This window comes from Haliotis asinina, chromosome 10 (assembly GCF_037392515.1).
Source record: "Haliotis asinina isolate JCU_RB_2024 chromosome 10, JCU_Hal_asi_v2, whole genome shotgun sequence".
Lineage (NCBI taxonomy): Eukaryota > Metazoa > Mollusca > Gastropoda > Lepetellida > Haliotidae > Haliotis > Haliotis asinina.
In genome coordinates this window covers 47,614,958-47,640,747 of record NC_090289.1, presented here as the reverse complement: position 1 = coordinate 47,640,747, position 25,790 = coordinate 47,614,958, and the positions used below count along the sequence as shown (strand labels likewise).

Below are 25,790 nucleotides of genomic sequence, written 5' to 3'. Positions count from 1 at the left end.
GACTGCCCTATAACTTCTTTTCAGTAAAATTTGGAGTGTCCTTAAAAATATTTTGTCAATAATAAAAACAAGTCACCAAAATCATTTACATTGCATCCATACGGAGAATCGAACCTGATCTAAGGCGAAATGAGTGAACGTTCTATCATACAGGAAAACCTATTGTCAATCGTTTCGAGTTACAATTGATCAACATGGGACTAACACGCTGATTCTTCGTAAATTGATGAGTCAGCTGTTTGCAAACGTGCTGATGACGTCATCACGGCACACCTGCCAGCTGGCTTCTCTACCAACGTTAGGCTTTCTGCACGTGGATGATAAACAACTGATAACAGTCAAGCAGAAATTTTAATATTGTATCGCAGAATTAATTACAGTCGTCCTCTCCATGACATAGTTGTCGGTTGTCACATACACTGGAATAACGTTGTCAAGGGCGACGAGAAACGGGATGTTTCTGTCGTGGAAAACTACACAACGCTACACGCTACAAGTTAGCTTTTCCTGTTATTTCAGCTCTCCGTCATACTGGGTGATGATGTATCTGATAAGATACGACAAGTGATTGTGATTCGCAAAATCAATTGTCAGTTTAATAGGGCATACATGACGTAGGTAAAGATGGATACAGATATAGACATATACGCATATACATGGAAACTCCCTGGTGTATATAGCTCTATACTGACATCGCAGTGTTCCCACCCTGACAGGAGCTCCCCTTGTGACAGCTCCCCTGGGGTAGAGATAACACGCTCCTTATACTCCTTACACCCTTTGTCTCTGATAACGAAACATACAGATAATGGTATATGGTAGGAAACAGGTGTACAGGAGGTTGATGGCTAGCAGAGCTCAGAAAACACAGCTGTCATTAGTAGCGTCCTGTGGAAACCTTATAGTTAAAGCAGTTTTTAACATGATTCGACACACGTGAGGTTTACTAAATCGACTGCTTGGGGTAAAGTGTTGTTCAAAGCGATATTCCAGCTTTATCCTCACGGGGGACGACTTCGCCTTCAAGGACGGTACAGATGAGATGAATCGAACCTGGTTTTCAGTTTCTTAGCAAAAGCATTAACCACTAGAGTACGATATGAACATGACACACATCGTGGAGTTTTGGTGAAAACCCGAACCTTATATTGACCAGAACGGCAACAAATTATCTAAACCTTGTCTGAGTTTGTCAAATTCGCTCGTATATAATTCTCTGGACTTGCGCAAACTGCACAATAAAAACCCAAACGCAATAACAACCATCAACATCACCGATATGGAAACGTCTCCAAATTTGGACGTAAAGATGTCATTATGCATCCGATAACTTTACCATAATATCCCAACCCACCAAAGATATCAACAGATTTACAAAGCACTATCCACTTAATGAGTCTAAACGTTGAAACATGACATTATATCTTCATAAATACCAAGCATTTCCCTTCTGGACCAGTCATTCAGGAAACATGGGTTCGGATTCTGAAAGGTTTTCTCGCTGATCACAATAATAGTCAGGGCAACTACCCACTGCTGGCTACCCGTCCCGTACACGCAACGTCAATAATCAATACAGTGGTAGAAATGAGAGTCCCAGGTGACTACCACCGGGATGTTACCCTGTGCTTTGGCCCCAGTCAATGCATCGACCGTACGTCTTAATCAAGGATTAACAAAGCCAACCAGCACCTGTGTTTACCTTTTCCGGTCCTTTTTGAAACAAAAGACGAAATATTAGAGACTATGAAAGAGCATGACTTCTCAGGCGATGTCGATGTTCCCAGTAAATTGGCTGAAGCAGATTGTGGGATTGTGTGCGAACGGTTTGGTAGGAATTGGGTCAATTTGGGTTAATATTTGTCCAGGATATAACAAATATTTATAAGGAGCGCCATCTGACTTTGGTAACAGCCTGACCTTCTCTGTAAAGAGGACTGTCGTACAGCGGTTCTTTACAACGTTCATTACTGTCATTGAAACTAACACGTCCTTATTCCTTCTACTGGTCCAAACCTTTGTAGTTGCCTCTGGAGAGAATTGCCCAACGAGGTGGGAAAATTTATGATAATTCGATCGGCTTATTTCTAACAATGAAAGCAATTATCCGTGAAGAGTATTATTTCATCGCGCACTGTATTCCTAAAGCAAAGTCATCATCAAAAGGTATTTACCAACAAAGTCGATGGAAATAAAAATTTACGAGTCTCTCCAGTCATGGCTGACATCGACCACAGACGTTGCTGAATACAGGAAATAATGAGTTTTATTCACAGTGACGTCGCACACATTGACTCTGAATCTCGACCGTTGTTCATATTAGTCGTCAAAACATCCTGTTAGCATTGCGACTTGCCGCAAGTTGGCCACACTGTTACATTTCCGGATTGTCGTAAACTGACAAAGTAGCAAAACGGTGATAGACTAAATCTCATGGTTTCAATGATTCATGTCACTGGGCCCGGTTTACTTGTCTGAATCATGACATATTTATTTCAGTATGATTCACACTGCCCACGGTATACGTACGACAGCCAAATCAATATCTTCCCAAAGCCGCCACTACTTGTCTACATACTGCATCAGAATCATTGTTGCCATTCATCTGAGGTTAGGGATCTTAGAACTCCATCACAATTTGGCGTCATGACACCTGAAAAATACCTGCAATATTGACCCAAACAAACACACAGACGACCTTTGTTGTGTGCATTATTCCATCCAATATCTTTGTTTGACACAAACAAATCATTTATGACCTGTTCCTATGAGATCTCGCGTGACTGTGTTGAATAATGGAGAGGAACTCGTAGGCGTGGTCCAAATTCCGATGTCTAGGTATGGAAATGTTTTTGTCTGCAGTCATTTCCCGTTCCTTCTGAAGGGCCGCATCAGAACGGTTCTATCAAAATATACTGTTCAGTCTCAATTTTACGATTTTACAATTTTACAATATTACCAACAGTAATCCATCTCCAAAGTATGTGAGTTTAGTTTTACGCAATACTCAGTATTCCAGCTATATGGTCGCGGTCAGTAAATAATAACGTCTAGGCCAGATAATCCAGTGTTCAACATCATGAGCATCGATCAACGCATTTGAGATAAGATAACATGTGTCAACCAAGTCAGCGAGCCTGGCATCGTGTGAGCAAACAATCTGACAGATTCTGATCCTGCATTGACGTTCGACGATTACCCAAAATGCTTCCGATTAGCAATACCTGGCGCGTCCCTGAACACTAACCTAACCTGTCGCCCCTGCTGGGAGATCTACGACTCGCACAAGTGGCCATAAACAAAGTGTAATTACTTCAGTAGAAGATATCAGACTCCTCATCCTGAGACGTCATCACCGTCAACAGCAGCATCAAACATTACGAGCCAACGGTAAACACAGACAAGCTTTAATATTTGGCCTCGTAGATAAAGACACGTTTGCTTTTTACTTACTCAGCATAAATCATCTCTGCAGACGCTGGTAAATATTGACCAGCAGGTTTAAAGAAAACCAAGTGCCAACATAGTCGGAATATTTGGCAGGTCAGTGTAAATATTGATTCCAGGAAAACCGTATTTTTACAATTCGTAATGTTAAATGTTTAGAAGATATTTTGGACAGACGCTTCATTACAATTTCACGAACAAAACACTGGATGATATCGAGCCCATTACGTTTTTCTTTCAACATCTTACATGCCGTTTCGTTAACCTGATCATGTCGTTAAGGCTTAATACGGTTATTCGTGAACTTTTTTCTCGACAAGGATCAAAAGAAAGTAGTCTGTTTTTGATGTATTCTTTGACCACTGACGACGTGACTTTATGGGTCTTCTCCTTCACAACTAATATCCTACTTGACGACAACTGACTTTCTGTCTAGTGTTTGGCCGTGACTCCAGATGGAGTCTTCTGATCTCCTTAACACAACGTTAAGTGTAATCTATAGCTAGCTGAGACCTTCCCTTAATAACACTATAGGACGTAGTACCTTTAAACAACGGTGAATTGTTGGATTCTAGCGCCGAAGCACGTTGGACTACAGAATTCAACTGATGAACTTTATGATTGTGTTGATGAACGGAGGTGTATTGTAGAGCTGCATTATGGAAACAATATTGTACTGTAGGAATATAATGATACACAACGCTGTGTAGTTTTGCAGTCTAGGAATGACAGTCTTGTACCGCTGGATTCCGGATATTCTACTTTTTACCAACGTTGTTCTGTGGAATTCTACTCATGAATAGTCTTGCATTATACGATGTCCACTATTACAGTCTTTGATTCTAATTATGCGCATAATTGTACTAAAGTACAGTTCCACTAATAAACATCTATATAGTATGCTGTTGAAGCCTGGTGCACAACTTTCTACTGCAGGATTCTGGTGATTAAAAAAGAGTGCACTGTAGGGTTCTAGTAATGTATACAGTTGTGCTGAAGAATTCTACTGCTAAACACCACTGCACTAATTATCTATCACACGGTAGAATACAGCAACTACCCCTTGCATTACGTCACCTCGACCCAGAAGCCATCATGTGAGCTATTTATAAAAGACTGGAAGAAAATCCAGCCATTGGGTTGGCATGCGTCTCATAAATCACGTGATCTGGTCCTGCCCTTCTGGCACGTGACAGCATGGAGAACATCTGTAGCATGTTGGTGTCTCGCACATCGTTATTGCTCCCAAACGACATGTCAGCCTTGTACGCACACATGCTTGTTTTCGTATTTCCCAACAACATTCATAGGTATTGCAAAAACTATCAATTACATGTCCTAGTCATTCATCAAATCTGACGTGTAAGTGTCCAATAAAACACGTGTTATGTGATTTTTGCCCATCAATGTCAATGTCGGCGCATGTCTTCAATAGTGAAACGTGTTGCACTGTCAATCATGATAAAATGATATAAGTTAGACGGAAAACATCGGGGTGAAAATATATGAAATCTAAGACCGGAGATATTGATTGCTGTTTGAAAAAGTAAACTCTTGTCACTGACAGCACCTTTCCTTGCCATATCGTATCCATTTGTGTGAGTGAGTGAATTTAGTTTTACGCATACTCTGCAATATTCCAGCTATATGGCGGCGGTCTGCAAATAATCGAGTCTGGGCCAGACAATTTAGTAATCAACAACATAAGCATCGATCTGCGCATTTGGGAACCGATAACATGTTGGTCAACCAAGCCAGCGAGCCTGACCACCCGATCCCGCTAGTCGCCTCTTAGAACAGCCACGGGTTACTGAAGGCCAATATTCTCTCCCGGGCCTTCGCGGGTCTATATTTGAGAATGTAAATTGACCTCACCATACAAGTATGCCCTTCTTTCTAATTCCAAATTGGTACAAACGTATATAGCTATTGTTAGTGTTTCATAAAAGCCAATACAATGAGAAAGTAGTCATAAAAGTTTTATTAGAAAATGCCACATAAATGACACGCATAAATAGGTCAAGGTCATTCCAGGGTGAAATACTATTAAGGTCAAGGATACCGTGAATAAGCCTAGTTGAATGTTTAGCGGCACTAACACTGATTCCAAACGTACGGCTATTAAGTCCCGTTTTTTTATGGACGAAAGGTGTGACTGAGGTCTTTAGCACCTCTGCACTACACAATTAATCCTCAGCCAAACAAACCACAGTGTGTCTTTTCCACGAGTGTACCTTCCTTGAAGAGACTCGTTAACAAAGCTTGACCTGACACCCTTGTTCCTTTTCAACTTCAACAATCCCCTCCCGCATGCCATCATCTTTCCTTATGGTCAGTGCGCTGTCCACGAGGTTGTCCAGTCACGAATACATGACAGTGTGAAAGCGATGGTTAAGTGTAGCCAAACAAGTCGTGACACTGTGGGTGTGTCCGAAATGACCTGTATATAGGTAGTATGGACATCGGTAATGTTTTAAATTAACCCTTCATGTCCTCAGGATTGGGAGTTCCAAAGACCAGCAATATGGTGCGTATCGCCAGTTTCAAATACAATAAAACAGCTTAATGGGCCTGCTTAACTACTTCCAGTAAAATTAAAAACGACCACAAAGTGAAGCCTGAATGAGGAACAAAACAGGGTCTGAGACAACCGTGAATTGAAAACAGTGTTTGACTGTATCTGAACACAAGAACGCAATGTTGTTCGGCTGTTGTTAGTCTACTTCATATATTAGGAAATAAACATAGAGGGGGCCTAACACTCGAAGGGTGGCGCTGGAAATGAGAAACGATATGAAATGGTACTATACAGAGATAAGTAGTTTAATCGCTAATGTGTAAGACTAGTCAGTCAGTCATCTCAATGAATGAATAAACTAATTCGAAAACATTCCTTTGACACACGTCCATGTCTACTTGTAGCAGAGTAAACACGCTTCACGGTCACCAGTGTTTGCTTAATTTAGGCCGCCCTGCTACGAACAGATTCAGCAAGTCAATGTCAATGTATGAATTAATAATGTATTCTTAGGGTTAGCCTGCAACAGCCCCATTTATTTATACACTGTTTTTGTAAGCGCAATGTCGTGTTTGGCGTTAAGGAAATGACGTTGTTTGCAGTCAATATTCTGCGGGGTTGATTAACACTGTTCTCGTTTATCTATAAATAATGACGGGATGGCATACAAACCCTATACCCACTGCTGAGTGATAACCCGTCGTAAGACAATACTCGAAATCAAAACGAGCGTATAGACCTAGACTTAAAATGCCCTCTGTTTGGGATGTTGCGTTTGTCAAATACCACAGGTCCACGTCTGTTTCTTTAGCCGCGTTAAACCAACATTTTATGCCGTGAAGACCTGTAATGTCAATCTGCGTAATATCCGGGCATTCAAGATGTCAAAGAAACACCAAATCGGAGAATCCAGGAAACAAAAAAATTCAAAATACCTGTGGGTGAAAACATCAGCACGCGAGAACTCAACGCGATTTAGTAAAGTTTTACAGTTGCAAGAAAACGTTGGATAAACAGTCCTGTGTGTTCGTGTCGTAATAATTCTGGGGAGAAGTTCCAGTGTTTCCACAACGGCACTGCGTACTATTGCTTGCATTCAACCAACAGTCTGAACAAGCGCGTCTCTCAGAGAACTATCATAAACAAACTACACACACAGAAAGGGTAAACATTAGAAATGTTTCAGGACATTAAGCAATCAGATCAAGTTACGCAAATGCCAGCCCGCTCGTTACGAAATTACATGTATACCATCAAAAATAGACAACATGGGTATCCATGACAACTGGTTTGAATGTATACGTTCAACACTGCCTTCCTTCAATGAGACTGCTCAAACATTAACACTTACATATCTCCTGTATTCTGACTTCAATGGCCATGATATTGGAATATGTTTGACGGTGTTTTAAAAACAGCAAAATATGAAAGGTGAACAGATATGCATGAAATTTTAACAAATATGGTTTCTTGTAAAGTAAAATAAAGATAAGATTTACAACTCATGCCAACTACAGCCACGTCTCCTGGCGTAAACTGACTACAGAATCGACACCGTATATTCTGTTGTACCCGTTCACCCAAGGTTTAACTGTGAACAAACACTGTATACAGTGAATAGTGTACAGTGAAACCTCTGCCACGGTACAAAACAGATAGTTATCAGATCTTTCTACGAAACAAAATAATTGCATGGAACTATTTCAACCCCAAACACTAGTCGTGCCTCGGCATGATTGGTAAGAAAGAGACGTTAACGATTTCCTTACAATGTTTTGTTGTATCGGGACTACTATAACATCAAAAGTGTTCGACACATCAGCAACTGTGAGACGTTCACGCCAGGGCTCTTGTGTGAAGCGGAGCTGTTATGAAACTAGAACTGAATGCAAATCGACGGTTGCATGAGTGTGTTGTAGATCTACAGCGGCAGTGTTGACCCTATTTTAGGACTCCACAATGGTACAAGGCATACGGTGGTACCATGAGTTGTAGACCCGGAGTTCATTTACCCTTTTGAGATGACGAACAACGAATCTTCTCCACTTTTAAATACACCTGACGACTGTTCAGTGTACGGTGAATCAGTTTGTATAACAGCTGGACAACCTAATCGTGAGACATATGTTAGTATGTTATTCAGTGCATTATAGTTAAGTGGAAGAGCATCGGCTATGGTTACATCGTAATATGTAGCATGTCTAATGGACTAAACTTTGTCTTCTTTTCTAGTCAGGTGAGACACACACGCACACGCACACACACGCGCACACACACGCGCACTCTCACACAGTCATGAGCCCGAATGTTCGAGATCAGCATGTCTTGAGATACCCGCCACGCCTACAATCTCGATAAAATAACATTTTTTATGGCCTCCTTTGTAGCTTAGCAACGATGTCAGCTAGGGTATTACTGTTTGGCAATATATAACAGTTACCATGGTGACAACGCGTGTAATAGCTGACTGGGTCAGAGTGTTCCAGTCTAAATTCGGCAGCTCCCCAGTGTTAGATAAATGTATCTGTGACAGGGTTAACGGTTTCAGTGATGTCCGTGATTTCCAGTGCAAAGCCTGAGTGAAACATATATCCTGGCCCTATATCGGCGAGGGAAATAAACCCGCTACTCTAAACTGTAGTCCTTGTACATAGGGAAACAAATAAGCGGACTCGTGTTCCTTTCCTCATAAACTTTGCATCACGCAGTGTGTGAAGAAATCAGGAAAAATATTAAGGAACACTTGTGCATTCATATGGTCCCATATTTGGTTCCCTAAATACCTCCCTGAACACTCACTACATGTGTAGTTTAAAACCCCACGGACAATATTCCGGGTATATATACCTACAAACTGTAATATTCGACGGTGTGCATCAAACATTTAAAGAATCATTTCGATACATTTTGTTGACAAGATTTAGAACATGCGACAACATTCCGCTATGAGGACGCGACGAAACACTTTTAGGAATGGTGTTGATGACTGTCAACCGAGGTCCCCGAGAGAGTCCCCGTGTCACTGGAGGTAAACTATTGACATACCCTTTTGTCATCAGCAGCACATCAAAAAGAAGCTGTCTCAAACAACGCTGCCATCAAAGGGCCCAGGTAAATACACTATGACATTTGAGAAAGGTGGAACCTGCACACTGAGGAACGATGAGCAAGTCGGACAGGTGACTTCGCCACTCTTTGGTTGACAATATATGTCAATGTGTCAGTTGATGTGTGCTGACAAATACTTCTTCCTACCCATTCACTGATAACAAGGACTTGGGATTTGGTTAAAATGTCAGCAATTAAAGCTCCTAATAATAACAATTATCATCATTTTGAGAAGCAGTAGCTGTTATATGACTATCCTTGATTGTATTTACAGACCTTTGAACCATGCAATAAAACTTGCTCTAAAGAAATAACTAAAGAAAACTATATCTGCCATGACATACGACGCGCTGTGTATGTCAGTGATCCGTACAAACGAAATGGTGTTGTATCTTAAGTTCATGAGATCAAATCTGTGGGTCGTTCCATCTTTTAATGGTCTGAGGTTTGATGACTAAGGTCAAAGGACCCCATGCATGGTGTACATGAATGAAATCAGCTGACGGTTTCATCTTGAGCTCAAACACGTGGATGTAATATCAGGCTTATTCATCATAGAATGTTTACTGTCAACTCCGTGTTTCTGTTCTATGGATCTTCTTCTTCGTGAATGAGGTTCAAAGTGGGTGTAAGCACCCACCCAACTCGCCATTCATTTGATGAGATGCAGACATGGTTGTTGAATGTCATCGTCTTTGTGAGAGCCATAACTGCTTGTGTTGACTTTACACTGACATTAAGATACACATTCCAATACCATGACCTGTCTGTCAATAGGTTCAGAGGGTTCAAACACGCTCAGGCGTATCAAATCGCCATAATGGCCCCAGACAGCAAAATGCTACTTCAAGCCTGATATACAAATTAACCTACAAACATAAGGTAATATCAGCAGGAGATTCGTCGCCCCGGATGCTGGTCTTGAATTTCATAATTCATAAATTCAACAAATGTCATTCTTCGAATATTTTTATGATGAAATATACATAAACGTACTCTTAAACGAGGGGGACTGGGTAATTTAGCAGTCATTGGCGCTATCGTTCACGTTTCTAAAGTTCGACTTTAGAATTGGTCTGAAGCAGTTAGCGGTTGTTGCAAATGGTGACAAACAGCCATGAGCGTTGGTCAGGCTCGGTGACATGTCGTCTTTGTCAGCGTTTTCCATTTGCGTGAAATGCTCAAGGTGCCAATCACTGGATTGCCTGGTCCAGACTGAGTATATCTGAGTAAGGCTTTAAACAACAGATAAACACTCACTTTCACCGTTCCGTGAAATGACCGTATTGTATGCACACGTGAGTGTAGTTGACAACGGTAAAGTTATATCAGATATAAATCGATACACATTGTCTGCCTGCAGCTAACGATGAACTTGATACATACATGTAGACAACGATGTACATCCAGACAAGCCGCTATGTTGTGTAGGGATACGAATTGTGTAAGTGTGTGTATATATAAAAATAATAATGTGTGTGCAATGTGTTATGACTCACAGACTTAACAAACACCGCATATATTGATTGACTAGTCTAGTATAGCTGGTGATATAAACACGGTGACTGGTTTTCTGGCTGAACGATATCGGATCTGCATTTATAGCTAGCCAGTGCATATATACACACAGAGACACATCTAAAAGTACAATCGAATACACGTATCAGAATGGTATTGTTAGTGTATTTTTTCATTCAAACAATAACAATAATAAAGATGATGACGATGATGATGATGATGATATGCACACACTTGTTATGGGTCTGTATCGATTCGATGCTATCCAAGACTGACCACTATCCAGTATTGTCAGTGTTCTGTTTATCATCATCATCACCATCATCATCATCATCATCATCATCATCATCATCATCACCATCATCATCAACAACAACAACATTATCGTCATCAACACTGTCAACATTACACCAAAAAAGACCTAGACAGAGGCACCTGGCCAGTCCGATGACACTGCATACACGTCAACTATTAATTTAAGTAAGGTTTGCAATTATTGGTAATAATAATGACGATATCAGTTATCATAATGGGTGCACACCAAGTGTTATTATCAGTATTAAAGAGCTAATAAAGTCAGATTACAAGTCCAGGGTCAGTTTGACGCTGACAGAACAGATTATGTATACATACATATTTCTGCATCCATCTAAAACGCCCATATCACTCTAAAAACAATATCAAATATCAAAACACTTTTACAGGTGTGTTGCGGTTAATCGACATGTGGCACAACTCTGTCATCGGTTTAATCTTAAAAAGCAATTGAATAGAACGCGGAAATGGGAGTGCCCAGTGTAAACATTGATCTGCGCGCGACGTCATGTTAAGAATGGTCCTGTTAAAGTGATAAAATAAACTAAATCAGCAAAAACTTAGTCTTTTTATGCAGGGTGGATTTTTTTTAAAATCTCTCCCAATGGGCACCTACTCACAGTGAAATATCGTATGCTACAACGTCTACATTAACGAGATTTTCTACAAGTATATCCTCGTTAAATCCGATCGTATAATAAACTATGTAATTAAACATGAAGACAGTAAACCTGAGGAAATTACGTTACACTAAATTCTAACATGATAACAACAACATAGTAATACACGGTAAACGACACGCAAGTGGTCGTCGAACTATTTTAAATACAGCCAGACAGACCATCAAACACACCGCTATGGTCAGGTGAGAGTGAAAGTTTGCATTTAGCCTGTCGAGTGTCAAATAAGCAGACCGACAATGCGATGGGGCCAGGTATGTCACGGGTGAGAACTCGTACAATCTCCCGCAGGAAAACTGTCAGTTGACAAATCGTTATTAAATATCCCGGTTCAAGCTTTTATCATTCAGGACACATTCTCACAACGAAATCGCGTTATTTAGAAGTAAAATTCCTCTTATAACGAGAGCTTTAAAAATGGTGTCAGACTCTGTGTTCACATCTGGGACGCCCTTGCTTTCTCTCACCTGGGCCGACACAACATCAAAGGACACAATGATGTAGGTCACTTACCTGTTTTTCTCGTATATCCGACAGGCACTTATCCAATAACCCCGCGTCTCTCCGCGATCCCATTTTACCTGTTAAAACACGGAATGCAATATTTCAGTCATTGTCAACGGTACTCTCTCTGCACATGCGCACACAGGTGTACAGGTAACCGTCTTCCTCATCCCGAAACTCCACACAGCACTTCGAAGGCTGTTGGGAGTTTGGTGGAAAGCCCAGGTGACGAGATGGCCACACAGGTCGTTATTTCAGATGGACTAGTGAAACAGGTACAGATTATTGAGATTATTTGTGAGTGACCATCTCGTTTGCTATTTTTCCCAAAATATCAACATCTGAGAAATGAATAAGTAATGCATATCTTCAAAAAAACAAGATATTGAACGAAAAACATCGACACATTTTGATGTTTGAACCCACATACTTTTATGCATGGAGCTGAGTAAAATGATGAATTATTTAAATTGCTTTTACGCGGCACATACACTCATAGTGTTAAAATACCCACCATTATAAGAGCTGCAGTATAAGATGTTTGTCCACTGACGCACATGGAAAATGTATATGGGATTTTTCAATCATAATCTTTGTTAAACATACATATGAGAAACATATTGACATAGAGGAGTGAGCTGGTCCAATCGTCTCTGGCCAATTCTCGGTTGCACATTGTTCGTCATACATCGTGTGTTGTACTAAACAAAAACTGAAAGTTTGGAAACAAAATGTAAAACACCCAATCTCTGCACTCTACCTGTCTGTATAATGCCTGCACGCATTTCAAGCATTTTGTTCCTTAAATAACGCCACCTCCGTCTATAGAATAACCTCCATAAATACCAGTAGAGGCATCCGGTATATCGTTTGATCAAAAACGCAGCTACTACAACGAAGCTGTACATATTGGTCTGTGGGGTGCATGTTGACTCTGGGGCAGTGTACAGCTGGGGGTGAGGTAAATACTAGCACAGGAGCTCGGTTCTTTTACGGGTTTACATAACACCGGTCATGTTTATGTCATATTAAGCTAAACCTGATTAACGCTAATCAGGAGTGGGCTGTGGTACGTGTGAAACACGACTGTCCTGATCTGGGCACGCGCGAGTGATCCCGTGTTGCACGGTCCAGGAGCTAGGATATTTAAATTCAGTGAAAGGTCTTTCAGGTGGATCTATAATGCTGGCAGCCTTGAAGCTGATATCCGGTGACAGTGGAGAGGGGACTGATTATTTTAAGCATGTTTCTTTGACCTGATTATTTTCCCTTGTATTGTTTCATTTGCCATTATACGACACTGTTTCACATAACTGCGCATTTTGGTTTGAAGTTCCACAATGTTTATCATTAATGACCATTAATGACATCATTAAATATGTCACTTTTCAACAAAACGTTTCACATTTCTCGTCAAAACAATCATACTGTTTCCATATTTCTCATTTCAACATGTAGTTTCACATAATTTCTCAGCGAAAGGTTTCACATTATTTTATCATTTCAACAGATTCACATTAAGTCTCATTTCAACTTACATATTCACATTATGTTTCATTTCATTTCACTGATTCTCATTATTTCTCACATCAATAAATTATATCCAATTTCAATAAACAGATTCACATTATTTCCCATTTCAGTATAGTGTTTTGGTTAAGTCCCCATTTCAACCTGCAATTTTACATTAATTTCCATCCAACCATGCAGTTTCATATGGCACATATTGCTCCTGGTTGTAATGAGGACGACGATATATATGTGATACAAAATACCCATACAAATCCTTCTATTACTGTGACTGTACGTATAGTATTGATCTCAGAACATGTAGATATAGCAGTGGGGTAAAGCTACGGGATAGCAATAACATGAAACTTATAAATATATCAATACCACTTATATTGTCACACTAATTATTGCGACAAGTAATAGTTCAACATCCAACCATTAAGCACATAGGAACCTATATTCACGGAGGGTCAAGTTTTTGTGGGAGGAAAATCCGGAGTCATCAGAATCTAATATTTCTGTGAACCTGTTTTTATCTGTGGAACCAGAGACCATAGATGGTCTCTGGTGGAACTGACAAACCATGAAACCATGAAACAAAAACACCTGGGAACAAGATATTCCTGGTACACCCAAGAGACCCCATGTGGAGTAGCCTGGTGGTTAAGACTTTCGCGCGTCCAGCCGAAGACCCGGGTTCGATTCCCCACATGTGAGAAGCCCATTTCTGATGTCTTCCGCCGTGATATTGCCGGAATATCGCTAAACCGGCGTACAACTTCATTCCACTCATCCTTCCTCGTAGGCATAAATACTGTAGCCAACACACAAAAACAAAATTGTATGAAAAGAAATCTCACGATCGTCGACAGGCGATACTAAACCACTTGGCGTGTGTTTTGATTCGAAGCCAAGGCTATTATATTTGTACATAACATACCAACACGCGTTCTGGCTACTTGTTCGTGAAATCGGATTGATCACTGTGTATAAAGCTTGTCAGAGATCCAACAATGTACGTATATTAGTCATAATGACTTATCCTATAATCCCTATTAAGATTATCGGGACATTAGGTGATTACTGACACACCGCACGTGGAGCGTTGACTTTGGGGATCTGTGACTCACCTGTGTGGCCATTATCACAGCTTCTATGGTTAGTATTGAAAATATTATTCTCTTCAGATTTGGTTTTGGTACTTCAGCACTCATCATTGGTTAAATGTTTCTACGTACTGATATTACTGTATTAAGATAACATGACTGCTTTTTAAGTAAATATGTAGTGTACTCCTTCAGTTCGAAGTACTTGATCTCGAAAAACTTGATCTCGAATCCTCTTAACCTCTGACTTATGGCAGTGAGGTCCTATTCTGCTTGCAAAGAACTAACAGAGACATTAACGATTTGATCACTTACAACTAACATTGTATGCTACATATCGTCCATGTGGAGTTTGGCGAGATGTAATAGGGCCCTTTTCAATTTTTATCATCATCATCATCATCATCATCATCATCATCATCATCATCATCATCTTCGTCATCGTCATCGTCGTCGTCATCATCGTCATCATCATCATCATGCATTTATATTATCACTTTTTCCCAAAACATTTCTGGTATGGGTGTTCAGTTGTACTATTGGATCATCATCATCATCATCATCATCATCATCATCATCATCATCATCATCGTTGTCGTAATCCTGATCACAACTGTGCACTATAATTGTGGCCACAATAAAATCTTAATCGCCCAAATTTATGAACATATTAAAGCTAAAAACATACAGGCCCATCTATCTCTCTCTCATGAACAGAGTACAATATCGTCCGTATTAAAGAGGTTTCGCTATATTGACATTTACCTCGATGCCTTCCTGGTTTGTTATAGAAGGAGTGGGTGTCACCTGGTTGTGTATGCTCGTAACAATAAACTCTGTCATCTTGACACTAATGTCAAGAGTTATTGCATGTTCAACATTTACTCTACGGGACTGCAGTGGGTGGTAGGTTTACTATCTATCTCTAATGGTTAACTGAACACGTAAACATACACACACACATCACTATTACAGTCGGGCCGGATATAGGTGCCAATGACCCACTCCTCTACCTGATGTAGACGTACAATGGACACATGTCACATTCGATATGGTCTTTAAGGGCTAAACTCTTTATACAACCCCGTGCTGTGACATATTGTAGTTAAAAGGTCACGCATTGAACATGGTTCAATTTTCTCCAGGGTGCACAATGTTGCGCTCGTATAAAGTGATGGGTGTGTACAATGTTCACTCACTCACTCATTCGCACACTCACTCACTCACTTTACATGAGTAGAACATGACTGAGATATGGTAGTAATAAAACGAATTCATTTTTACTTCATTTTTAACTATCCCTAGCACTTTCAACCTTTCTTAAATTCTGATCTATGAGAGCTTCAAGGAGGACAGTGCCATTACAGCGAGTCAGAGACAGCAGGCGGTTAGCCGTCAAGATACGGAAATAGAAACAACCTGTTCTAGTTTAATCCTGGCTGTGAAACTTCAACCATAAACTTGTTCACTGTGCAATTATACCGACATTTTCCCCCTTGTGAGGGGGTCACTGGACACTCACGAGACTCACTCACTATTCATCCCCTGATTAGGAACCATTAGTTGACAATGGGGACAATGGTCACTTCATTATGAAAAGCTACAGCTTTTGTGCGATAAAGGTATTGTTGGCCGGTCCTCGGGGTCACGGTGACCTCCGGCGACATCTACATCCTAAGGATACCCGCTGCCGTCCTGTTTATTGAGACATTCCGAAGAAGATGCTGATCTGTTATTAAGGTGTCACGTTTATCACTACGCGAAAGTGTTATGTTAACATATCAAAGTCCGTTTAAAACGTTTTAAGTATATGTTTAACAGAAAACACGGGGCTGGTTTGTTGTTTAATGCCGCACTCACAATATCCCAGGTATATAGCGGCGGTCTGTAAATAATCGAATCTGGATCAGAAAACCATGTGATCAACAACATGAACATCGATGGGCAAATGGGATACGATGACATGTGTCAATCAAGTCAGCTAACATGCCAACCCGATCCCGTTATTCGCCTTTTAGGACATGCATGCCTAATTGTAACCCGGATCTTCACGGGTAGGTTACATGTAACAGACATTTGTACCTATTCCAGCACACTACCACTTCCCCATCCCATACATTCCTGTCATGCGCAAACAGAGTGTACTTATGGCACCCATAAATTACGAAATTCATTCAAATTTAAATACATTCATTAACTATAAAATAGGACTATCCCTGTAACAGACCCAATAGAAGCATCCAGACTCACATATTTTCACACAATCACACATTGCTTGGGGTGGTCAAGTATGGTCGATTGGTCACTCGGGTCGTGGTGACCCCAGGCTATGTCTACCCCCTAAGGTACAACGCGCCTACCTGTCTGGCGACACGTTATGTAACTGACGACAGATAGACAGATCCTTCGATGTAGATGGACTACTCAAGTGACCCCTCAGTGTCTAGCTGATGTCCACTGCCTGATTAATGCACTGATGTGCTGGTAAGCCTCAGGAGTCACGATATACCATATCTGATGATGATGATGATGATGATGATGATGATGGTGATGATGATGATGCATCACTACCATCATCATTAAGTCGCAGATCACCGACCGCGGTATACATTATTAGAGTGAGTGAGTGAGTTAACATTTAACGTCACATCGGCAATATCTCATACATTATTAGAAGATGAAGACAATGATGATGGTGATGATGTTGATGATGACAAGTCGTAGCCAGTAGTACTGTCCGTGCATAAACACAGACACGAATATGGCAGGGGCGATCGATCGAGCGAGGGACAGCAGTATTTCAGCAATGTGAGGGTGGGGGACACCAGAAATAGGCTTCATCACACATTGTATCCTAATGGAATCGAACTTGGGTCTTCGTTGCGTGAAAATTCGAAGCGAACGCTTTAACCACTAGGCTACTCCACCGCCCCGGCTGTGGTACGAACACCTGGTGTCATTACCGAGTTTCAACGATACATTCATTTTCGCCACTATTGTGACTATTGTGCCATACACCTAATTCAATTAAAGGGTGATGGAGGCTTATTCTTTCTAGAAGAAGGTTTGTATTTTGAAGGGATTGATTCACGCTACCGTATCTTAAATTATCCCATCAGTTCAGAATTTGATATGCTAACTTGAGGATTCAGATATTAATCCTCAAATATCAATAGTTAACCATGTTGAAATAACCGAGTGTTGTTGTCAATATTCAATGTATAGCACGATAGCATCAAATTTACTAAGGCTGCGTAAACCAGTGGTTGACAGTATGAACCCTACCGCTGAGACAAGATGACACACATTCTAAACGTGTGATCAACATCAGTCTTGTCAAGTTGTTTAAACACGTACCAAGAACGTATAGTGCCCCGTACTCGTCACAGAATCCACAGTTGAACCACCATCTTGATAAACTTATTTTGAATTGTCGGTCTCATCGTCATTAACTTGAAAACTAATTTACCCACAAAGCTGATTATTGCAGTTATTGTGTTACAGCTGAATGAACCCTGTTGAATAATATAAGACATGGTGTTCTGGTTTAACTAGCAAGCGTAAAATGTTTGACAATAATTCTCAATAATGGTGTTTGGCAATAATAAGATGCAATTTTCGCAATAAAACATGTTTGTTAGCGATAAACCCCTGCAAACGTTGTTCTGAGATAATTACTATCGTCGGACGGGCTTCTCACCTTAGACGCTATTCGCAGATTAACGGTGTTCAATTAAGAACATTCTCAAGATCTTGAGATGTGCTAGGTACCCACACATATACGTGTAACAGAAGAAGCTCTTCTGTAAAAGCATATATGCGTTGCAACGGTTAACCTTCGAAACGCTTTATTGCCTCTTCTGCATAAACATTTCTCCAATTCAACATGCAGAATGAAATCTCCAAGGACGTTTGGGATCCTTTTCATACTTAATGGCGTTAGTTGGTTCTATCAAACATATATAGTTTTCATAGACGAAGCGTTGCTGTACGGTGCGTGAAACTATTGTTTCGATAATCCAGGTGGAGTGAAACAGGGATATGTCCTGAGAGCAGCACTATTTTCGCGATCGGTTGTGACAAAATATCACCATGACTCAGGCAATAGTTCTTTCGAGGTAAAGACATCCACGACGACAGCCTTACGCTCCAGTTATCAGCACGATCACTAAGTTACATAACTATCTGGGAAAAAAAGTTATCAAAAAGTTATTAAGATTGCGTTATCACAACCCACAAAACATTATCGTGTAAACAATTTGTATTTGTACATGCGCATCACATAACTGTATCTCGCACATAAAACCATAGATATATCATACAATCTATAACATACCAGGTAGTATATACCTCCAAGCAGTACTTGCGTATAACTGTAGTCAGTAGTAACACCCCAGGCAATGTAGATAACCCTTTGTAGTGATTGGCAGGGAGGAGGAACCCTTCAGAGCGAGAAGATCTTTGCTTCTAAGACCTATTAAAGAGTTCTTGAAGAGTTTATTGTCAAGATGGTAATATATTGCATAACCAAAACTTATCCAGCTAGGAGGAATGTGTTGAAAGTGTAGGATGGATTCGACAAATGAGGAAAACGATTAAATTCCTCTTAACGAAATGTTATGTGACGGCTTCGCCTGGTAAACGATGTTTGTCCCCGCGGAAATACTTTCTTACTAACAAAGCAGTATGTTGCTCTCGACGATCCTTGTTAGAATTGGTCGTGAACAACCTCTGTATGTAGGAGACGACTAACATGATTGGGTGGTCAGCCTCTCTGACTTGGTTTAGGTATGTCATCGTGTTCCGATAATATAAATCGATGTTCATGATGTCAATCACTGGATCATTTTGTCCAGACTCGATTCCTAACAGACATAATATATAACTGTCATATACTAGTATATGTTATGAATTACATGGTAAGCTATATCGATGTTTATTTATTACAAAGATGACGGTTAGAATGAGTATACATCTCCGCAAGACGTTTACGCAAGAGCATTCAAATACTCTTGGTATAATATACACTACAAAAGTATAGACCTCTACATTAACCCAAGACCATTAAACCAAGACCTCTACATTAAACCTAATTAATCCGGCTGGTGACGTGAGATAGCTTAATGGGTAAAGTGTTTGCCTGATACACTCGGGCTCTCTCGGATTCATCTCTCTCTCTCTCTCTCTCTCTCTCTCTCTCTCCCTCACACACACACACACACACACACACACACACACGTCAAAGGTCAGGGTTTTTTTAAAAACGGTGAACAATCGTTTTGTTTTCTGTTTTTATGCTCCAACGCCTCCCTCAATCAGGTTTCAAATAGAAGTCCTGCGTTGGAGCACTAACTGTTACTAAAAACGTCGCATATCGTGACGAAAGCAATAGAGAAGAGTTAATCGTTTACTTTGAGTTCTAAGTACCGCGAGGTTAATACCGGAGAATGTGACATACAGCATATGTCACACCAAGTAACCCCTGATACGTACTTGCACTGAACTTAAAAAAATCTAAAAACAATCACTTTACGATATCAACGTGGCCCCCATGCTTTAGGCGTAAACTTAATCGAATTAAACTGAGTGATGGATTTGTGGTTTTGTAAGCATTTTGCCAAGGGCGAAAGAGCTTTACAAAACCCTAGCGTTCATAACATGTTGTTGTACTTCGTGAAGACGTTATGTTTTAACTTGTTTTATGGATATATCTAGCTGCACGAGGTGTCGCAGGTTTAACGTAATGACAAACTCCTGGTCTGTTTATGTGCTCAAGTCGACGTGTTCTGTGTGTAAAACGAGAACACGGACTGGCGTACGGGGTCGTTCCAGCGAGTGTTTCTCTCTCTCCTCTGCCATCACAACGTGAATGCATTCATGGTATGAACCTGTCGGGTTCTATTATTCAGATCATCAGAGTTTCGTCACTTCATGTTCTAACAACACATGGTAAACAAGTACGAAGGACGAATATTGACTTTAATTTAAAATGGATAAGAGAACCCCTATGTTTATTTGTTTTATTCAGAAAAGTATTGTTGAATATCAGATACTGTTAGAAGGGAAATGAGAGAGTATAAATAGTAACAACACAGTTAAACCATCTATATAGCTCTGTCTCGAGAATGTAAGTAATTACATAACAATTACATATATTATACTTATATATTATACTAGTAGTAATGATGTCATGTGTGGATAATCTGTTTAGTTCTGTAACGGTTAGAGGATCTAGCCGAGCAGCCACGGGTCTGTCACGTGTACAGAGTCTGTCGGGGTAAAGAATCTGCATGCTTCTGATACACGTTGTAAAGGCTATATAGTTCTATCAGGGGTAAATATATGTATTTCTGACACATGTCGAGAAGAATGTATAGTTCTATCAGGGGTAAATATATGTATTTCTGACACATGTCGAGAAGAATGTATAGTTCTATCAGGGGTAAATATATGTATTTCTGACACATGTCGAGAAGGATGTATAGTTCTATCAGGGGTAAATATATGTATTTCTGACACGTGTCGAGAAGAATGTATAGTTCTATCAGGGGTAAATATATGTATTTCTGACACATGTCGAGAAGGATGTATAGTTCTATCAGGGGTAAATATATGTATTTCTGACACGTGTCGAGAAGAATGTATAGTTCTATCAGGGGTAAATATATGTATTTCTGACACATGTCGAGAAGAGTGTATAGTTCTATCAGGGGTAAATATATGTATTTCTGACACATGTCGAGAAGGATGTATAGTTCTATCAGGGGTAAATATATGTATTTCTGACACATGTCGAGAAGGATGTATAGTTCTATCAGGGGTAAATATATGTATTTCTGACACGTGTCGAGAAGGATGTATAGTTCTGTCAAGGGTAAATAAACATATTTCTGACACATGTCGAGAAGATTCTGTTACGTGTTACGAATACAACGATAAACAATAAGTTCGAGCGAGCTGAGCGTCCCGAAGCGGCCGCGGGATAGCAAGTGTCAGCATTACTACAGAGCAGCTTATCTCGTCATCTAGACGTCATGCATACATTTGTCAGACACTCTTGGATTCTGTGTGGAATAATCTCCACTCTAATTGCCGTATTATACCTCTATATATCAGCACCATCAGACAGTCACAACAAACATGTACAGTGTACAAAGCACGTAGAGGGCTCGTAGGGAGTCTCACAGAAGGAGGAGGGGGGCTGGGGAGGGTGGCGGCGAGGGGGGTTGTCATATCACTACCCGTAAAACCAGTTACATACCATGTTGTCTTGTCGGCCTAGCCCCGGGACAGAATATCAATGAAGTAAAACTAACAAACGTATATCGTATTTTATCTTGAGAATCGCATGTTGGCAGGGGTCTGACCGAGTTTAGTTGCGTGTTCATTAAAGCGACAAATATGTCTCAGCCCAGGGTTCATTGTACGACTGTATGAATGTACGTGTGGGGGTCCCTATAAAAGTGATACCAGCCGATGTGCATTGCGTGTTACCTTTTCACCCAAAACATAATATTTCAGCAGATTCTCAGTACCATTATTTTTCATTGTTGATTGTTAAAGGGACTAAACTCACTCACTCACTGTTAAAGGGATGTTTGTATGACTGTTTGGAGTTTAGGAGTTAGCAACCTTTTCACGGTGATCTGTTAATGTTCGTGTCTTGGCCAAAATCAGGTGGTTGATATCATGAACATTGATACACTTCAGAGTAAAATGACAAGCATTTACGCAAGTCACTCCAGGTCACTGAACTTAATCTTTTGTGTTAATGTGTTCCTTTTTATAAAATGCCAATCTTAAACAGGTATATACTTCATCAATGACCCAGGTGTGTATTGATCAAACATCCATCCCAAAGTGAAAGACGTGTCTCACAGTGTAGACTGATACCTGTATGCGGTTACGTATTTGCCTAGTTTAGAGGTGACGATTTACTGCAAATAAAACGAAATACGGAGCCACTCCTCCTCAAACTAGACCTTCCACATTCCTAGTTTTGGAGACAGCCATGTCATTTTCGTGGTATTCGTCCCACGTACGACGTAGGCACTCCGCAGTCGAACAAATATAGCACCTGGTTGGTTGAGGGGATCAGCGCACACCAGCAAACATCCCAAGTCCTCCGATAATAAGACCATAACTGTTTCACAACACCTGTCATCAATGATTTTCAATTATCCAACCTCACAAGTTTCATAATATTTGCGTTGCACGCCCGATGAAATCTGATTCGATCATCTAGGCTGGTTGTCATCTTGTTTTGACCTTTCAACGGTTGTGTTCATATATACAAATCGTTTACATAATTTCAAATTACGCCTGACTGGTAAGAATGGCTTTCAGGCATGCATTCCAGAACGAATTGCGTTCAACTTTTTAACGCAACCTAACTCCGCGGGTATAAATCATAGGTGGTGTTTTTGTTTCGGTTAGAGCTTGTTTGGGGGTTTTCACACGTATCCATATGAATGCAACGCCATGCATTTTGCCGTACTATTATCATAGTTATTGATTTGTTTGTTGAACACGCTTAGACACACTCATCTGTCGAAATGTGTTTTACCGATTCCAGTGAATACAGTTTTACACTATAGCAAGTTCCTGGAAATATCACCACGTGGACAGACTACACCCACATTGGGAATGGAACTCCGGTAGTTCTCGGGACTTGCGAACACGTTAACCACTGTACTACTCATGCTAGTACTGAAAGATATAAAGGGAGATTGTCTGTTTGGAGTTATATCAAGTTCCATCATCGCAGAAAAACAAATATCTTTAACCTGTGGTGCAGAGTTTCAAATACCGGTGGGGCTCTCCCTTTCATGTGCAGAACGCTGTCAGTTGTTTCATTGTGTAGTATTCATAAATACACTCCCTATATCATCAAAGTTTACACGGATTTTCATTGAGTGGGATGATGACATGCATCTGGCTCCTACGAATCAAATGTTTGAATAAACTCGCTTATTTCTCTACTTGGAATTCCGCACATTTTTAATCAGCCAAGCGGAACTGTACTGTCAATAGTCAATACAGCGACTAACGTAACGTGGAACGAGGTGCGTGTCATCACATGACCTACATATTTATCATTTATATTCATCTGTGAGTGTCAATCGGGTAAGTAAACCATGACGTTTATCTGTGTAAGATAATCATATATTGATTCCAAACGTGAAGATCCGGAGTGAGTGAGTTTTACACCACTTTTAGAAATATTCCTGAACCCCCTATAAACAATCGAGGACCAGACTATCCCGTGATTAGTTGCATGAATCTACACTGGCAGACTAGTCAACTGAGAACCCCGATCAGCTGAAGAATCACATGAGTTTGGTTGTATAAATGTACAATCTATAGCATTTATAACTGTGGATTTAGTTTGTTTGATCGTTGTCTAACGCCGCATTCAACAACTGCCAGCTATATGTGGACGGTGTGTAAGTAATCCAGTCTGGACCAGACAATCTAGTGATCGACATCATAAGCATGCATCTAAGTTTAAATCGGCCTACAGATTTGATACAATGACAGAACCTCTAAACTCCCTACAGACTGGACACCAATCATACATTTATTTCCGTCAATCATAGATATATGAAGAATATATTATCACGCATTTTTCTTCATTCTCACAAAATTCATTCACTCATATTGGAACAAAAACACACAATGGAATAAGTCACCTGGACTAAAGACAGATGCTTGATAGCCCAGTGACCATTATGCAGAGCTGCAAAAACATCAACTGTTGTCCACTACATATCCCACAGATATTATCCTCAGAGAAATAGTATATGTGCGATTAACTTAATATAATGGTATACGAGTATGTACACAAGCCTAACCGCGTCTATTCCAGATCGACGGGCCGTTGTGGCCACGGAGAGAGGCGATAAGCTATGAAGAGGTACGCAGCTCGCGTCAGTGCACGGCAGTCAAGCTTGTAAGCTCGTAGTAGCTAGTGATCAAATTACACGTTTACAGTCTGCTCTGATGACAACAAATTCCTCTTATTATTTATGTCTAATTGTCACGACATTGCTAGACATTTAAACAGTGAATGCACGAGTTTCTATTCCCATGGTGAGATTAGTAGAGCTTCAGTTTAATCATATGTGTATAAAGCAAGGTTCACAAAGATCCGCCCTCGTTTAGCATACTTAAGATCAACTGCACTATCGTAATGACCACCTAAACGTTCAAAAGCCACGAGAATTATTATTGTTATTGCGCTCAACCCATCCGGATGATTTTACACTTAGATGCATGTATTATATATATTGAAGATGATATTCTAAACAATGTCAGTATATTACTATAGGAGTGTTTGACTTTGATAATGTAAATAGTAATGTAAATATTATGAACCGTAGCACGTGTTGACCCTTAACCCCTCCACGTTCAATCACCGATTGATAAACGTATTACGTTCTCACCTTGAGCGTCCAATATCCAATCTACGTCCAGGTAACACCACAGGTAAGTCTCAGTACATTCTGCTAACTATCCACTGAAGAGGCAGAATGCCTTTCCTTTTCCCCGAGACTAAATCCAGGTAGAAATGTAACTAGAACTCAGGTGCGCCAGGTAAAATCCAATCAACGATGCGTCCGCGCTCAGCATAAACCTGAGGTATTAGAGTGAGAGATGAAAACAGGCTACCATATAGAGACAGGTAGATGTGTGGTCACGTGACACGTGACGGCCATATAAGACAGGTCTTGTTTGACAAGCTACACCTGTAGAACAGCCTTTACCTGTGTATAGTGAGTGATACTAGCAACATTGTGGATAGGCTGTTTCTGAAGTCTCGTGATAGACGTGCCGTGTTATTGGACGTGCAAGCAGCTGAAAATATGCCTCATTTCATCTTAGCACGAAATTAATCTTAATCAGCAATGACTCAGGGATCAATTTATTTCACAAGAGTAGATAATCAGCTTTATGTAAAATTCTAACGGGTTAGGATAGGGTCGTATGATATGTTTTCAGTCGTATTGTAATGGTTCATAAGCATAGAACTTAAATAAGATAATATGAGTATGTTGATAATTGAATGAGTTTTACTTTTAC

At 40.3% G+C, this 25,790-nt stretch overlaps 1 protein-coding gene across 5 annotated transcripts in view; it reads right to left on the bottom strand.

The window, feature by feature from the left end:
* The window catches only part of LOC137297896 (microtubule-actin cross-linking factor 1, isoforms 6/7-like), a 100,112-nt gene extending 74,706 nt beyond the window's left edge, over positions 1-25,406 (bottom strand). For 4 of the 5 annotated variants that reach the window (XM_067829871.1, XM_067829875.1, XM_067829874.1 and 1 more), the window contains exon 1: positions 12,100-12,228. In XM_067829871.1, coding sequence (XP_067685972.1) covers positions 12,100-12,162 — 63 coding nt within the window. In that variant the 5' untranslated portion in view covers positions 12,163-12,228. Of the gene's footprint in view, positions 1-12,099; positions 12,229-25,153 lie in introns of those variants that run through there. The other variant, XM_067829872.1, reaches the window with a different exon arrangement.
* Positions 25,407-25,790: the final 384 nt, after the last annotated feature.